We start from the raw sequence: 18,685 nt of genomic DNA on the forward strand, positions 1-18,685 counted from the left end.
TATGTTCTTTCCTTTTCATCACCCTCCTATCCTCTTTATGTTCCTGCCTGTCCATCTGCAATCTTTCCCTTTTTCTTTTTTCCTCATCTCTGGGAAATCAAATTCTTGAACTTCCTGCCATGAAACTCCCAAATCAACAAAATAAATTTTATTCAAATACAAGACAAAGTTGAAAAATTACTACTGCTTTATTTTGATCATTTGAAATAAATGTTTGTTGTTTAATATGCAAAATCATATTATGCAATTGTGCTGCAGAACCTGCAAACTTTTGTGTCAATATCTTGAACAATCTGATGCAGGAACTGTGGTGCTATGTTGAATTTTTGTTAGTACTTGCAGTCGTGCAGCTTGTTAACCTATATTTCACAGAATCTTGATAGATCATTTTTTAACTGACTTGCAGGTGTCCCTGGATCCATGCCAGAGGCAAAATGGGAAGGTGATCTCAGAGCTGTAAAGTGGAGTGATATGAAGAACCACGGGGGCTGTCATGGTAAATATGTGTATATTATACTTTTATCTTTATTACTTGGGGGAGTAGAGGGGAATAATTCATGAAGTATTAGGGGAAAAATAAATTTAAGCAAAAATTTGAGTTCCGTTTTCCTCAAGCTTATTCAGTTTCTTAAAATTGTTCATAAAAATGTTTTATTTCTACAGGTATTTTGTAGCTTTTAAGTACTTAGTAATCTGGTCATATTTTTTTACCCATTATGTAAAATAAATTGCACCTACTTGGTACAGCACACTGCTCTGATGTGCTTTTGTGTTCTGTCCTTTGTATATCTCGTCCTAAACATAAAGGGGGACATTTAGAGGTACATGCATGCTTTTTCTACATGCATTCTGCATAGCTAATTTTCTTTTTTAAATTGTGTATTTATAGTTTGTCATTGAATAACAAAAAGGTTTCCGCTTAACATTTCCGTGCTTTATAACATTACACAACTTTTCAGTATCAACAGATAGAAACCTCGCACAGAATTCTATCTAGACAACAAATTCTACCATATTCGCTTAACATCCTAGTTCCCACCCCCTCTCCCACCAATACCCTCCCTCCCCTTTCTCCTGTGAGAAACTAATGACTCTGGGTGGAATACCATTTGTTGTATAATTCCCATATTCTCCGGTGTTGGGCCCAACCGCCTTTTCCGTATGGCTGTGAGGTTTGACATCAATTGAATAGTATTGAGTTTCACTAAGCCTGCAGCTTAGGGAGCTGCGTAGCTAATTTTCAAAGAGAAATTCCATAGTGTCTGGTCTCTACCATCCTGAACAAGTGGGTGTTCTCTTCCCACTAGCAGATGGAGGTAGAGAAGTCTTTCCAGTGACATCACCAGTATAAGGAGGGCTGGTGCTGCCTGGAAAAATCCAGTATTTGTTTTACCACCTGCAGTTGGTAGGTTCTGCATGGTGCTCCTGGTCCCTGGCCTAGATCTCAGCAGTGTAGGTGCACAGCTTGGTTGAACCTATTGGCTAGTCCCCAGGTTTTTGGATGCACAGACTGGACTTGGTCGAGCACAGAGCACTGCTGTGCTGACCCAAGTCGTTGCCCAATGATGAGCACTTGGTGAGACATAAGCAGTGGCAGGGCCCACCCACTTAGAACTCAGGCCCACCCAACAGTAGCACACGTTTAGCGGTAGCTGGTGGGGATCCCAAACTCTGCCAGCTGAAGACTTCCCCGATAGTAACAAAAACACTACTCTCCACGACACCAGCACCTACACATGCTCAGTTTTCAGTGCATGCCGCTGCAGACTGCCAAGCTGGAAAGAAGCGTTGTCCCGCCAGCTGAGATATTGTTTTGGTGGTGGTGGTGGGGAGAATGCTTGGTGCCCACCCAAAATTTGTTGTATGGCTATGCCCCTGGGCATAAGGCTTGACCCTGTGAGGCCATATTTCCCCCCCCCTCCCCCCCGCTGACCTTGCATCTTTGCATCTTTTTGGGTGCTTCCCCCCACAGGCTTCACTGAAGCTTCAGGCAAACAAGATTGGACTGGGTTTGCCTGGCTTAGCTTTGTTCGTTTGCTTAGGGAATACAACTAAAATACAAACAAAACTAAATAGAGAAGCTGCTTTTACAGCTTTAGTTGGAAAAAAAAAGAGGAAGGTATGCGTGAAGGATAAAAATGGGGACAATGGAATCGCCAAAGTCCTGGGCAATGACCGTTTCTCTGTGTCCCTACTGTGATGGACAGTTTCCTACTTGGACAGCTTTCCTTTGCAATTTGCCTGTAAGATGGTTACATGCATTGGCATGCTGTTAATGTTAGTGGCTGATCAGTGGCAAAAGAAAATCTAAATGTAGTGGCACTGTTCTGCTGACCAAAACATACTTTGAAATGCCACTTTTTATTATGGGTAAAAGCGTGCATGCCATAAAAGTCTGAAAACAGTTTAAAGTTTAACAGCTTTGAAGGTGAAAGTTTCATCTAGGGGTTAATCCTTATCAAAATTGTTATCAGAAAACTACACTCCTGAAGGATTTCCTTTGTGCTTTTTGTCTATAGCCTATGACCTACTGTGCAAATAGGGACAGAAGAAAACTTTGGCATGCATTTACACTGCTAAAAGTCATTTTGTATGACAAGATGATTGGAATGATGACTATTTTAAATGTGTGATGGTGGGAAAGGAAGACCTTCTCAGAGAGGCAAGAAAACATTACTATTGATAATGTACTTCAACTGCACATACAAAATCTTTTCAAGGACTCTTCTTGAATGGAAAGAAAAAATAGCATATGTGTGGATGGATCTACTAAGACACTCATAAGGTTTATGATGATGTATTGAAGTCTCTCTTTTTTTGTGCATTTAATTTGATTGATCGTTTTGTCAAGTTGTGAGTCTCTGGGAATTCAAGGGGTAGTCCTAAGGTGATTTGCTTCATTTTTGAAAGCAAGGTTATTTGAGGTTGTTCAGGTTAAGAGATCCCTTCCCCCAGCAAATCCATTATAGAGTTCCTCAGCTGTCCCCATTGTTTTCCCTTCTTTTTAACATTTTTATTCAGCCATTATGGATGTTGTTAAGTCTAAGAGGATGACTGGATATGTGTGTGTGTGTATATATATATATATATATATATATATATATATATATATATATATATATATATTAGTAAAAAAAAAAAAAAAAGGCCCGTTTCTCAAACCAATGAAACAGGTGCTAGCAAGGTTTCATCTAATGGCGATTGTTTTTAAGGGAACTGTTAGGAAGAATGTGCTGTGATGATAAAGAATAATTGGGAAGGGTGTATAATGAGTAATATGGTCCAGGGGTATGACGTGTATTATTATTATTTTTTTTTTTAATCTCTGTGTTTTAATTTTTATTTATAGTATATTTCCAAAAAGCTAAAGAGTACGCAGAAATTTTAAAAAATTTTATTAGAAATATAATGCTTGTTTACATTTGCAAGATTTTTTTTATAAACAGTATTTTTAGTGAAAAATTTGTTACATTGAGGGAAAAGCTTTCCTTGTTCAGGACCATGTATGACTTTTACAATTGCATCAGAATAGTTTTGAACTCTTGAAAATGCTACATACAGTTGCTCATGCTTAAACACTGGTTCTGGGAGGAAAATGCTAACTTTGTTTGTCCTTGTGACTTGTTAATTGTCATTCCAAAAGCCAATTTCACAGGAAATTGTTTTCGACGTAATGTAAATGGGAGGTCAGTGTTAGATGGTGTTAGTTCAATACGTGGGATAAAAACAGTACTCCCTGCAGTTGACACAGTGATTATTTGACTAATAATGAGGTTAGTTTTCAAGTCTTCCACTATTAAGCGAGTTCCAATACATAAACCTTGCTTGGTATTTAAATTCCTGAGTAGGATAATTATGGCTCCAATTTTTAAATATAGTTTATGGCAAGGCATGCCAGTTGGAGTTTGTTCATGAAGGAATTCTACAGGATATAACTGATGTTCCTCATTATTGGAGTCATGAATGGAGTCCGAACTTAAATAAGTAATTGTCTCACCTTCTAAAATATTTAGAACAGCCTCATTTATCTTGTCAACATGTGCATTTTTGGGGCAAAGAATAGCCTTTTTAGCAAAGTTGTAAACAGTATCTGCGGTAATTTTTTCTCCAAAAACGGCATTAACTATATCGCCGTCACAAATATGCTTCTGTGGGATTTCAATAATATCTTTGAAACCGTCTGGACATGGAAGATTTCCTTCCATCTGCGAAAGTAATAAGCCAGTTGTTGTAATCTGGGTCTACAGAGCGGACATTGTTGTTTAATCTTAGTATTTCAATTTTTTCCCATAGTTTATTTAACTTAATGCTGGCTTCAATAATGTGAGCTTGATCACTGTGTGGTGAACACTGGTAGTTTGTCGAAAATTTCCACCAAGGAGAAGAACTTTCCTGCCAAATGGTTTCTGATTGTTCATGATGTCTTTGAGGATTCTATCTACAGCAGTAAGTGCTCATCCCAAATAAGGATTTTAGTATCTCTAATGATGGAAGCATCGTTTGATGTTAATCTGATACTTGATGTTGACATTCCCAGTAGAGGAACAGGTAACTTAAACTGTGAATGATAAGTTCGTCCTCCTGGAAGGAGATTTGCAGCAATTCCTGTAGAAGCAACAGGTAGTGCAATTCCTCCATCTCCTCGGATGGAGCTCAGGATAGTATTATACGTATACGTTTTTCCACTTCCAGCAGGACTGTCTAGGAAGAAGCACATGTGGGTTATGTTTTTTTGTATTGCAGGCAGAAAGTATAGTATGAAATGCTTCCCTTTGCTCATTATTTAGTTTTTCTACCATTTGTTCAGCTTTCTGCTTTTCATCTCCAACATTGAAGGCAAGTTTAGGATCTTCTATTCAGTGGATGACTGTTGGTAAACCAAAGTGTTCAAGTTTTTTGCCATGTGTAGTCAGAACGGCTTGGATTTTTTGAAGGCACAATTGTTCACAAATCGAGCGATCACCTTTGCAACCATGGATGTGTTGAAAATCTAGTCATATTAAGTTTGTATGTTTGGAAAATTTGGAAAGCATTTGATGATACGGAAAAAACACAAATGTATGCAAAAAGGTGTCTGATTTGCTATGGCATGCTGCATGTGAGTGCATCGTCTAAGGTGTTCTCCCACAGAGCTTCATCGTCAATGAGCCCCATTTTCTTGGCTGCATCTTGAAATGTATCATAAAGAACACATGCAACTGTTTTTAAGTCTTCAAAGGACTTAGCCCCTGGTTTGTGTAGTAGAATTAGCCTTAAACAGTAACGCTCAGGGTCCGCTGAAAAATGAACTGCATACATTCTCCCAATTGTTTTGTCGTGTCCTGCTTTTCTACTTTTCCACTTTCGTTCTCTTTTGTCGAAAGTATAGTACATAGGAATATCTACATACAAAATGGTCTTTGGAGGATTGTCTTCTGCATTAAGTTTAAACCACGCTGTTAAAGTGATGTCCCTGGTTCTGGCTCTTTGTACTGCAGCCTCATCTTCATTAGGGTGAAAAACAATGCTGCTTTGATCTGGTAAGTATACTTCCAATCTTTGGATAGTATGTGATTGGTGATGCATTTCAAAACCGTTTAATCGCCATGCAGCTTCAGGAGCACTAACATACTTGGAATGCCCTCCCGAGGGAGGTGGTAGAGATGAAAACGGTAACGGAATTCAAACATGCGTGGGATAAACATAAAGGAATCCTGTGCAGAAGGAAGGGATCCTCAGGAGCTTAGCCTAGAATGGGTGGCAGAGCTGGTGGTTGGGAGGTGGGGCTAGTGCTGGGCAGACTTATACGGTCTGTGCCAGAGCTGGTGTGGGAGGCGGGGTTGGTGGTTGGGAGGCGGGGATAGGGCTGGACAGACTTATACGGTCTGTGCCCTGAAGAGGACAGTACAAATAAAAAAAAGTAGCACATATGAATTTATCTTCTTGGGCAGACTGGATGAACCGTGCAGGTCTTTTTCTGCCGTCATCTACTATGTTACTATGTTTTAATTTCATCATGCTGTAAAGTTTGGTGCTCTGTAATAACCACACTTGATACTTTTAATAGATGTGCATACTTCCACATTTATATGGGAATTGTACTTTAAAAGTAAGTAAGGGTTATAAGGGACTACCCAACTGTCAATGAATTTTCCATTTAAGAGTGTACCGACGCCGTTCTCCCTTCTGCGGTATTTAGGATATCCGTCACAGTTCTCAATAGTTTCATTTTGGAATGGTTTTGGAAACTGTTTAGAGCACTTCCCATAAAGCATGCAGGGATAATTTAAGTTATGGTCACTGCATGGACCATGTATCATATGTTTAGCAACTGTTGCATGGAGACATGGAAAGTTGTTTATTTCAGGAATTTCAGCACATACAATTTTGTCATTTATTTCCTTTCTTTTTGGCTTGTGTTCCTCTTTCATGATGATTAATATATGAGCGTGAGGTAAACCACGCTTTTGAAATTCAGTGACATGAATTTTTGCAAGAGGGACACCAAGTATATGTTTTTTGCATATATCGTTAGTAACTCTCTTAGTTTTAAATGAAACACCCTTGCCAATAAGTCAGGTCGAAACTCTGGTGCCTGATCTTTTTTAAGATTTTGAGTAATTTCTTCCCATCTTGGGTTGCAGGTCATAGTAATGAACAGATCTGGCTTGCCATATTTGCGAATTATTGCCATTGCATCCTGAAAATGTTCATGCATATTTCTTGGGCTGCCAGCAAATGATGATGGTAAAATAAATGCGTGGCCAGGTGTAAATCCTCCATTTGCAGCTTCACTTGCAAGGTGGTCCATTAAGCCATGTATTTTTAAACTCTTAACAGTTTTTGATTTTGTTAAATATAATTAAGTCTGCCTCTGTTTTAATATATGCATCCACAAAATATTGTTGCGTTAGTTTTCCTGCACTAAGAAAAGAAAAGAATTGAATTTATTTATTTTATTTATTTTAGAGCACTTATACCCCACCTTATCCCACAGGATGCAGGCTCAAAGTGGCTTACAAGAGACTGGAAAGGCTAACGCCAAACCAAAGAAAATACACATATAATAGAGAAATAGAGGGGAGAAAAAGAAAAAAGAGGAGAGATAAAGAAGTCCAAAATGGTCTGTCCATTTGATGTTGTGAAGGCGACAACCCGCTGTGACAGAGTATGGTAGCGATGCAGCTGTCTTCAACCGCTAAAAACAGCTGACTGTAAAGTGGACATCGCCAAACAGGACTGGCAAAGCAGGCAAAGCCGACGGCTGAAAACGGGGATACAGAAAGAAGCGAGATTCCCACGATGAGCAAAAGTCTCCCTAACGTAAAACATCTGGCGACACTTATTCGTCTCTTATTGCCAAACAGTACCCATAGTACTGCATTTACATAACTCTTAGTCTTCGGTTGTTTGATTTGGGACAGAGGTGCATTATACATTCCATATCATCATGCTGATCAATCCATAGACTGGTGGGTTGTGTCCATCTACCAGCAGGTGGAGATAGAGAGCAAACTTTTGCCTCCCTATATGTGGTCATGTGCTGCCGGAAACTCCTCAGTATGTTCTCTATCTCAGCAGGTGGTGGTCACACACAGCAGCAGCTCTGGCTAGGCCTCCAAGCCTAATTTTTAGGTTTTGTTGAGTGCCTGGGGTTAAGGGCTCTTTTTGAGCAAGTGCAAACCTGGTGGTGCCAGGTCCCTCCTTTTCTCCCCCCTCCCGCTGGCTCCGTTAAAAAAAAAAAAAAAAATTTTGAACGTCCTTAAAGGCGTTTATTTCGACGTTTATTGCAGCTACTCACTGGGACACCAGGTCGTTACAGCTCGGAGCGGAAAGCAGGTAATTTTTACCTTTTTATAGTGGGCAGGGGGTTCCCCGATTGATCTCCACGTGGCCTATGGCGTTGGAGGGCGAGGGCGCAAAGAGTCGCTCCCCGGATCGCTTGGGCGCTTCTAGAGGGGATGCGGGGGTCTTAAAGTCTGATTCGCCCTTGTTGGGTGACAGTTTCGTGGCCGATGAGTGTCCCGGTCCTTCCTCCGGTGTGGCGGTTTTTCCCGCCATAAACGCCCATCCCCCGCTGCTCGCCTCCGCCATCTTGGCCGGCCACGCGGCTCGGACGGCTTCTTCTTGGGCCGCCCTTGAGTTAGGAGACATGAACGCCCTTAATTTGGGCGACGGCACAAAAGCGGCTAAAGTTAAGCGCCGTCCTTCCCGCGCGGCTCCTTCGCGGAGTGTCGCGCCGGACGCCATCTTGGATGCGCAGCATGTCTCTCCCCCGCTCTTGCGAGCACCGGTTGAGGGTGCTTCTAGGGCTGTAGCCCAGGCTGCGGAAGTGCACAGTCTGGGGGGTTTCTCCCCCGAGTTTGTTTTGCTGCTGCATCAGGCCTTCCTTATGCAAAACGCTGCCCCTGCTCCCTCGTCTGGTAAAGAGGTTGAGGCCCCCGGAGGTAAACGCCCTCGGGTTGATTCACAGGCCTTGGAGGACTTTGTCTCCTCCGATGTTGATGAGGGCAGCGTATCTGAGTTCTCCCAACGGTCCTTTGCGGATTCCTTGGAGGAGACGGATCCCCGCTCGGATGGAGCGGATGACCCCTCTGCAGCACGACTCTTTAGCTCAGAGGATTTGCCCAACCTGTTAGTGCAGGCCATGGGCATTTTGAAGATTTCCTCTCCGGAGGACGTCTCTCCCTCAGCCCCTGTTGGCTCTGCCATTATGCTGGGGACGAAGCGCCCGCCTAGAACCTTCCACGTGCATGATGCCATGCACACCTTAATTTCGGCTCAATGGGATGTCCCGGAAGCGAGCCTTAAAGTGGCTAGGGCTATGTCCCGCCTCTATCCTTTGCCTGAAAGTGAACGTGAGGCCTATCTGTGGCCTACCGTGGATTCTTTAATCACTGCGGTGACTAAGAAAACGGCGTTGCCGGTGGAAGGTGGCACGGCCCTAAAGGACGCCCAAGACAGAAGATTGGAGGCGGCCTTAAGGTCGTCCTTTGAGGCGGCTGCTTTAACTTTGCAGGCCTCAGTTTGCGGCTCCTATGTGGCCAGGGCGTGCCTGACTATGGTGCAGCGGTCTTCCCCCTCAGATCCTTCCTTGAGGGCTGATTGGCCGGCCCTGGAATCGGGCTTAGCCTACTTGGCAGACTTGCTGTATGATGTCTTGAGGGCCTCAGCTAAAGGCATGGCTCAGACAATCTCTGCGCGGCGGTGGCTTTGGCTGAAGCATTGGTCTGCTGACCACGCCTCTAAATCCCGCCTGGCTAGATTGCCTTTTAAAGGCAAGCTGCTCTTTGGGGTCGAGCTGGACAAAATCGTGACCGATCTCGGCACGTCTAAGGGCAAGAAGTTACCAGAGGTCAGGGCTCGGGCTAGTACTCGCCCCGGTACCTCCAGAGGACGGTTTCAGGAAGCCCGTCGGTACCGCCCGGGCAGGTCGGGCTCCTCTGCCCCCTCTTCCTTCAAGAGGAACTTCTCCCCCAAGCAGCATTCCTTTCGCAGAGACCGCCGTCCCGGAGGTGCTCCCTCCGGTCCTCCCCCAGGGTCTCGTACCCAATGACGGGGACTTGGTCCACGCCCCAGTGCAGATTGGAGGACGGCTGTCCTCGTTTCTGGGCGAGTGGACCACAATAACTTCAGACGCTTGGGTGCTGGAAGTCATCAGAGACGGCTACAAGCTAGAGTTCTGCCGACCCTTAAGAGACGGGTTTGTACTCTCTCCCTGCAAGTCTCCGGTCAAAGCTGTGGCAGTGCAGCAGACCTTGGACAATCTGATCCGCCTGGGTGCGGTCGTTCCGGTGCCAGAAAATCAGCTTGGCAAGGGGCGTTACTCCATTTACTTTGTGGTACCAAAGAAAGGAGGTTCTGTACGGCCTATCTTCGACCTCAAAGGGGTCAATCGGGCCTTGAAAGTTCGGCACTTTCGCATGGAGACTCTCCGCTCTGTTATAGCGGCAGTGAAGGCAGGGGAGTACCTGGCATCCTTGGACATCAAGGAAGCGTACTTGCATATTCCCATCTGGCCTCCTCATCAACGCTTTCTGCGTTTTGCAGTCCTGGGCCAACACTTCCAGTTCAGAGCCCTCCCTTTCGGGTTGGCTACTGCTCCGCGGACCTTCTCCAAAGTAATGGTGGTCATCGCGGCCTTCCTGAGGAAGGAAGGAGTACAAGTCCATTCTTATCTGGACGACTGGTTGATCCGAGCCCCCTCTTATGCAGAGTGCGGCAAAGCTGTGGACCGGGTGATTGCTCTTTTGAGCTCCCTGGGGTGGATCATCAACTAGGAGAAGAGCCAGCTGCGCCCGACTCAGTCCCTGGAGTATCTGGGAGTTCGATTCGACACCCAAGTGGGCAGAGTGTTCCTGCTAGACAATTGGATTGTCAAGCTTCAGGCTCAGGTGGACCAGTCCCTAGTAGCCTCTCCTCTTCGGGCTTGGGACTATGTGCAGCTGTTGGGCTCTATGACGGCCACGATGGAAGTAGTGCCCTGGGCCAGGGCTCATATGAGACCACTACAACACTCTCTGCTGCGGCGCTGGACTCCGATGTCTGAGGATTATGCTGTGCGCCTTCCCTTGGACCCAGCAGTGCGCAAGGCGCTGAGCTGGTGGATGCAGACAGACAAGTTGTCTGCGGGAATACCTCTGGTGACCCCGGAGTGGATTGTCGTCACGACGGACGCCTCTTTGTCGGGCTGGGGAGCCCACTGCTTGGGAAGGACAGCGCAGGGGCTCTGGTCTCCTGCAGAGGCAAAGTGGTCTATCAACCTCCTGGAACTCAGAGCCATTCGGTTGGCGCTTTTGGAGTTCATCCCGGTACTGGCGTTGAAGCCAGTACAGGTCTTGTCGGACAATGCCACGGCTGTGGCCTATGTCAACCGCCAGGGAGGTACCAAGAGCGCCCCTTTAGCCAAGGAGGCCATGAATCTATGCCAGTGGGCGGAAGCGAACCTGGAACAGCGGTCAGCGGCCCACATTGCCGGAGTCATGAATGTCAAGGCGGACTTTCTCAGTCGCCATACCTTGGAGCCCGGAGAGTGGCAGCTATCTGCTCAGGCGTTCTTGGACATCACGAAGCGCTGGGGCCAGCCGAGCCTAGATCTGATGGCGTCATCGGCCAATTGCCAAGTGCCGCGCTTTTTCAGCAGAGGACGGGACCCTCGATCCCTGGGAGTAGATGCTCTTCTCCAACAGTGGCCGACACAAGAGCTTCTCTATGTGTTCCCGCCCTGGCCCATGTTGGGCAGGGTGCTAGACCGGGTGGCAAAGCATCCGGGCCGGATAATCCTGGTGGGTCCGGATTGGCCCAGACGTCCCTGGTATGCGGACTTGATCAGGCTCTCAGTCGACGATCCTCTGCGGCTGCCAGTGGAGCAGAGCCTGTTGCATCAGGGTCCCGTGGTGATGGAGGATCCCTCCCCTTTGGTCTTACGGCCTGGCTATTGAGCGGCAGCGTCTGAGAAAGAAGGGCTTCTCAGACAAGGTCATCGCCACTATGCTGAGAGCGAGGAAGCGCTCTACTTCTACTGCTTACGCCAGGGTTTGGCGTATCTTTGCAGCGTGGTGTGAAGCAGGCTCACTTTCTCCCTTCACTGCTCCAATTTCTTCAGTGTTGGCGTTCCTGCAAGAAGGTCTAGAGAAAGGCCTGTCGCTCAGTTCCCTTAAAGTCCAGGTAGCGGCTCTGACTTGCTTCAGGGGCCGCCTGAAGAGTGTTTCCCTGGCTTCACAGCCAGATGTGGTGCGCTTTCTCAAGGGAGTTAATCACCTGCGCCCTCCTCTGCACTCTGTGGTGCCTGCGTGGAATCTCAACCTGGTGCTAAGAGCATTGTAGAAGCCGCCTTTTGAACCCTTGTCGAGGGCATCTCTGAAAGACCTGACGTTGAAAGCAGTCTTTTTGGTGGCTATCACTTCAGCCAGAAGAGTTTCCGAGCTCCAGGCGCTCTCATGTCGAGAGCCTTTTCTGCAGTTCACTGAGGCAGGAGTGACTATTCGCACAGTGCCTTCCTTCCTGCCCAAGATTGTTTCTCGCTTCCATGTGAATCAGCAGCTCTGTCTCCCTTCCTTTCGTAGGGAGGACTACCCAGAGGAATACTCTGCTCTCAAATATCTGGATGCGAGACGTGTCATCATCAGATACTTGGAAGTGACCAATGATTTCCAGAAATCGGATCATCTGTTTGTCCTGTTTGCAGGTCCTCGTAAGGGTCTGCAGGCTGCTAAGCCTACAGTGGCAAGATGGGTCAAGGAAGCCATTGCAGCGGCTTATGTGGCCGCGGGGAAGGTGCCGCCTATCCAGCTGAAGGCTCACTCCACAAGAGCTCAGGCGGCCTCGATGGCAGAGGCCGGGTCCGTCTCCTTGGAAGAGATATGCAAGGCGGCAACTTGGGCATCGGCCCATACATTCTCCAAGCATTACCGCTTGACTGTGGCTGTTCGGGCGGAGGCCCGGTTTGGGGCTTCAGTGTTGAGGTCAGGGATTTCAATGTCCCGCCCTGGGTGAGTACTGCTTCGGTACATCCCACCAGTCTATGGATTGATCAGCATGATGATATGGAAGGTAAAATTATGTATCATACCTGATAATTTTCTTTCCATTAATCATAGCTGATCAATCCATAGCCCCTCCCAGATATCTGTACTGTTTATATTCTGGTTGAATTTTAGGTTCAAGTTTAGTCTTCAGTTACTTCAGGAGGACTTCGTGTTCAAGTTTTTTCACTTGGATCCTTCAAGAGTTGAGACGAGTTTGTGTTACAGTGAGCTGCTGCATTCCTCTTCCCTCCGTTTTACGGGGCTGGATTGAGACTTAAATTCTGCAGGCACTCCCTCCCGCTTCGTGCGGCTGTAGGGCAGCTTTGTACCCCTCCCGCTTCGGCGGTGTTAGGGTCAGTCAGCTCCTTCCGCGGTTGCAGGATAAGCCAGATCCCCCCGCATCGGCGGGGTGGTGTCCCTCCCCCGCTCCGCAGGGATGAGCTGGACGGATTCCCCTCCCCCACTTGTGTGGGGATGAGCTGGGTTAATTCCCCTCCCCCGTTTCGGCGGTGGTGAGCTGGGCAGAGTGTCCCTTTGTGGGTGTAATTCTCTAAGTGCTGAGTCCTGCGGATGGAGCTTTGATATCGACATACTGAGGAGTTTCCGGCAGCACATGACCACATATAGGGAGGCAAAAGTTTGCTCTCTATCTCCACCTGCTGGTAGATGGACACAACCCACCAGTCTATGGATTGATCAGCTATGATTAATGGAAAGAAAATTATCAGGTATGATACATAATTTTACCTTTTGGTTGTTCAGACAAAGGAATATGTATCCCCCAGCTCTGATTTCCATATGGAAAGAGTAATGGATATACCATTGGTTCTAGATTGAGGTCCAACACACTGATTATCTCAGTTTTGTTTTCTTTATTTGGCTTGTTTCAGCAATATATTATCAGATCCCTGTGTAAGGGAGGTTCCCCATCTGTATTTTGAAAAATGAATGCCACCTCATTGACTCTAGGAGCATTATATAGTCTTGAATCGTTTTTCCGATTTTGAACAATGGCCATTGAAACTGTTGGAGGTTCTATTCTTCTTCGTTGTGCTCATTTTCTATCATACAGCATCTTGCATGCGTCTGCAAATGGATTCTCCCGTGCCATAAAATCGCTTAATTGTCTCATTAATGTATGGTGTACATTTGTTGAGACTCATAGTGTCTGAATGGCTGCTTCATCAGGATCAAGAATAATTAATTGAGCAAATTGTCTTTGATTGTCATTTTGAGGATGTAGTGCTGCTGTTCTATGGTAAACAGTACTATTAATCCGAAAACAATAAGGGCCATATCCGGGTGATGGTGCAATGTTAGCTCCCATGGAGACAAAAGCTAAGGAATTATTAATGGACCTAATGTTTTGTACAAAATTCTTTGAATATTCATGTTCCCCGGAGAGAAGCTGTTGTATTAATTCATTGTACCTAATTACTGGAAGTTGTACTTTGCCCTTACTTACAACATTGTGTAAATAGGTTGTCAGAAGGTGTTTCATTGTGAAAATGTTTGGCATTGCAAAATATACAGACTGCGTTCATTGGACCACAACTATAGTATTGAGTTTCTTTCTCATTGATAGTCACTTATTGCAATTCCTGTGGTTGGAGTTCTGCACTGTGCTGTCACTGTATCCGTTCTTCTTGCTTTATTTTGTGCTGTGTCACAGGGTTTTTTCTTTTGTTTCAGATTTCCAATACTATAGTTGTATTAGATCTTTTGTCTGTTTCCTTAGAGTGTAGAGCCTACCCTCCCCCCACCTGGTTGTAAAGCATAGGTGTGGACTAAGCATCTGCTGGTGAGAGCATTCCTGGAAGTCTCAGTTTCTGCCTGTGGAGTGGGATGCACACAGATAAGACTTAATTCTGACATTATTTCTGTGGTTTGGGGCATTTCTGGTGCATTTCAATACAGCTCTAGAGATAGGTTACAGCAAACACACTCCAAAATAGAACTGAAACGGAAGAAAAATCAATGAAGGTGGAACAAAAAGATATGAAGGTACCCAAAGAGAAAAGACACCCCCAAATCACAAATGTTGAAACACATACCAGGAAATGTAGATGGAAAGCGATGACTACAAATGCTTGCAGTCTAAGCAATAAAGTTCATGACCTTCAAGCCCTGATGTTGGAGGCAGACATAGACGTTGTTGCAATCACGGAGATGTGGCTCAATGGTTCCCACGAATGGGATGCAAACTGTAGAGATACGATACAGCCAGGGGCCACTACCGGAATGGTGGAAGGCCAAGCCTGAAGGACGAGGCCTCATAGAAACTTTGGCCAAGTCAAAAATCAAATGGCTTGTCTGTATCAGAGAAACTAGAAGTTTTAGACAGTTACTGACAGTTGATAAAAATTGTGAAATATCCTAACTCAAGAAAAGAAATTGAAAAGTACCCAAGATCACCAGGTAGCAACAGGAGAATAGGGAAGTCCCAAAATAAGATAGGGGAACAGCGTTGGACCATCTGTTAGAAGAAAAGGGAGAGGTTCCGGAGGAGCATCTGTGGTTAGGTGTGAAGAGGGGGGGGGGCCATCTGTGTAAACAAGGTTATCATAGGAGTGTATGAGAGCCTATTGATTTGAATGCAAGCCAGAGTATAAAAACTGACAGCAAATGTAAGTAGGGTGGAGACCTCCATAGGCGTGCCATGCTGCCCGTCAGTCCTCCACACCTGATTGTGTATCTAATCATTTTGCCTATCTTCTTTCTTTCTTATATAACATTTAAAGGTGTAACTATTCTCTTAGGTTGGAATGGGTATTAGAGAGCACTCCTATTCCCCTACAAAAACACGGAGTCAGATGATTACATGAGCAGCCTTCTAGAGGTTCCCTAAGTGGACAACCGAACGGCATTACCAGACTCAACCTGGGGACCAATTAAAGCTCCATTAATTCATTTGTGACCCCGACGTGAAATTAAAAAAACATACCAGGCTATATTCTATTTAGGAAGGATAGAGATGGTCATAAAGGTGGAGGAGTAGCTCTGTATGTGAGAAATGATATCACAGCGACTGAAATGACAGGGACCTGGGGAAAGGAAGAAGTGATATGGATCACCTTAAAAAGAGATGATAGAACCTCTGTCCACGTGGGTGTTGTCTACAGACCCCCGACACAATTGGAGGAACTAGATAAAGATCTGATCGCAGATATTCAAAAGCTGGGAAAGAAGAGAGAGGTGCTGTTGATGAGAGATTTCAATCTGCCGGATGTAGATTGGAAGGTTCCATCTGCGGAATCAGAAAGAAGTAGAGAGATGTGGATGCTTTTCAAAGTGCTCTGCTCAGACATGGTGACAGAATCCACGAAGGAGGGAGATACGCTGGATCTGGTGCTCACAAATGGGGATAGTATGTCAAATGTCCGCGTGGGTGCCCACCTGGGCAGCAGTGACCATCAAACGGTTTGGTTTGATATGACAGCTGAAGTGGAGGGCGGCCACTCAAAACTCAAAGTCCTGGTGTTATGCTTCTGCTATCAAACACAAAAAAGGGGGTCCAAATCTCCCGTAAAAACGGAACAAACCACAAAAAATGGCGGAAGATAAACCAAAACAAACCAGAAACCAAGGGAGTAAGATCGCCAGAAAAGTTTAATTTAATTACAGCGGTTCCAGTTGGTCTAGTTTTTCGCTAGCGTGTCCACCATTAGACAGCATTAGCGTATTTTGTTTTTGTTTCATGAATATCTTGGAAGTGCACCTGTAAACGTCCGATTCAGGACCCCTGAGGAAGGCCTGCTGGCCGAAACACGGACCGTATAGGGTCCCATTAAACTTTTCTGGCGATCTTACTCCCTTGGTTTCTGGTTTGTTTTGGTTTATCTTCCGCCATTTTTTGTGGTTTGTTATGCTTCTGCTAAATAGGTTAGGGAGGGGCTGGAAACCTCTCTGCTCGGGAAGCTGGGTGGGACTTCCATCTGATTGGGCAGCTGGGTGGGGGCTGACGTCTGCAGCTACAGACGTCAGTAGCCAGGATCTACTTTAACGTGCAGTTTCAGGTAAACGCTGCTTTGGCGTTAGGATTTTCCTGCTATAAGCCTCTGACCTTAATTTCTTGTGAGCTGGTTGCTCTGTGCTCTGGGAGGAGTCTGTTTCCTCCCTCTTTGTGTTTGGTTGCTGGCTTGTCAGAGTTTTCTCCGTGTTCCATCTTTGTGCTTAATTAGCTACTCTCTGCAGCTGGGCTGTACTCTCTGTTTGACTGGCTGTAGTGTTTGTCTTCTGTGTCCTTCTAGCTTGTTTGTTTTAGTTATCTTTCTGTTGTGGTCTTGCGTTTGTTTCCTTTCGGTGTGTGCTATTGTTAGCACTGCAATCTTATTCCTGGCTGTGTGGGTTGTTTGTGCCTTGGAGGTCTGTGTGCTGCCTATTTTCCCTTCTGGTTTAGTTTTCTTATTTTCCCTGTTGTGCTGGGCTCTGCCTGGTCTGCCTTGTTTCTGTCAGTCTGGTTCAGCTTTGCCTACTTCAACTTCTGCTTCCGCTGTTTGTTCATCAAGTCCTGCCGGCTGCCTCCACCCAGGGGCTCAACCCCTGGGGAACGGTGGCCAAGCGCAGGTGAAGTCCTGGTTAGCTGTTCCAGTATTTTGTTCCTGCTTCACCACTTGCAGTGCTGCCAGCCGGTTCCTGTGTCTCCTCCTTCAGTATGTGGGTCCTGCCTATCTGCTTGTGCAGTCTGAACATCGTCTGTAGTTCCCTTTCCTTGGAGGTATTCGGCTCCAATCCTTGGGTGCCTGGAGTTCTGGGTGAGTACCCTGAGTTTTATTATTGTCCTGTTGCGGTTCGGTCCACCCCAGGCCTTTCCTAGACCCCTTTTGACTTTGGCCTGGGCGTAAGGGCTCACGACCAGTGGATCAGAGTAACACCTGGATTTCAAGCGTGCTGACTTTAGTAAAATGGGGGAGTACCTAAGGAAGGAGCTGATAGACTAGGAGGGCGAACAAGAAGTGGAAGGACAGTGGTCCAGGCTAAAAGAAGCTATAAATAGGGCCAAAAACCTTTATGTAAGGAGAGTAAATAAAAGCAAGAGAAAAAGGAAACCGATATGGTTCTCCAAGCAAGTGGCTGAGAAAATAAAAGCTAAAGAGTTGGTGTTCCTGAAATACAGAAAAACTCAAGAAGAGGAACACGGAGAGGAATACCGGATGAAACTGAAAGAAGCCAAGAGAGAGAGACGTCTGGTGAAAGCGCAAGCGGAAAAAAAATGGCTAGGAAGGTAAGGAGGGGTGACAAAAATTTCTTCAGGTATATTAGTGAAAGGAGGAAGACTAAAAAAGGAATTGCGAGACTGAAAGATGCTGCGAACCGCTATGTAGATAGATAATGATGAAGGAAAAAGCAAATTTGCTAAATTGATACTTTTGTTCTGGTTTCACAGAAGAAAATCCTGGAGAAGGACCCCGATTGACTGGCAAAAGTACAAATGAGAATGGAGTGGATACAGAACCGTTCACGGAAGAGTGTGTGTATGAACAACTTGAAAATCTAAAGGTGGACAAAGCCGTGGGACCGGACGGGATCCACCCCAGAATATTGAAGGAGCTCAGAGAGGTTCTGGTGGGTCCTCTTAAAGATTTGTGTAATAAATTCTTAGAGACGGGAGAGGTTCTGTGGGATTGGAGAACAGCGGATGTGGTCCCTCTTCACAAAAGTGGTGATAGGGAAGAAACTGGAAACTACAGGCCGGTAAGACTCACTTCGGTTATTCGAAAAGTAATGGAAGCGATGCTGAAGGAAAGGATAGTGAATTTCCTGGAAGCCAATAAGTTGCAGGATCCGAGACAACATGGTTTTACCAAAGGTAAATCATGCCAAATGAATCTCATTGAATTCTTTGACTGGAGAATTGAATCGGACGTGCTATAGACGTAATCTACTGTACTTAGATTTCAGCAAAGCTTTTGACACGGTTCCCCACAGGAGGCTCTTGAATAAACTTGACGAGCTGAAGATAGGACTCGACGTGGTGAACTGGATTAGGAACTGGTTGACGGACAGACGTCAGAGGGTGATGGTTAATGGAATTCACTCGGATAAGGGAAAGGTGAATAGTGGAGTGCCTCAGGGATCGGTGCTGGGGCCGATTCTGTTCAATATATTTGTGAGTGACATTGCCGAAGGGTTAGAAGGTAAAGTTTGCCTTTTTGCGGATGATACTAAGATTTGTAACA

General features: G+C 45.6%; 1 protein-coding gene across 1 annotated transcript in view; it reads left to right on the forward strand.

Moving 5' to 3' along the window:
* Positions 1 to 18,685, forward strand: part of GCNT2 (glucosaminyl (N-acetyl) transferase 2 (I blood group)) — a 112,603-nt gene that overhangs the window by 65,186 nt on the left and 28,732 nt on the right. The window contains exon 2 of the mRNA XM_030209051.1: positions 407 to 496. Coding sequence (XP_030064911.1) covers positions 407 to 496 — 90 coding nt within the window. The remainder of the gene's footprint in view (positions 1 to 406; positions 497 to 18,685) is intronic.

This window comes from Microcaecilia unicolor, chromosome 1, assembly GCF_901765095.1.
Source record: "Microcaecilia unicolor chromosome 1, aMicUni1.1, whole genome shotgun sequence".
NCBI classification, from domain to species: domain Eukaryota; kingdom Metazoa; phylum Chordata; class Amphibia; order Gymnophiona; family Siphonopidae; genus Microcaecilia; species Microcaecilia unicolor.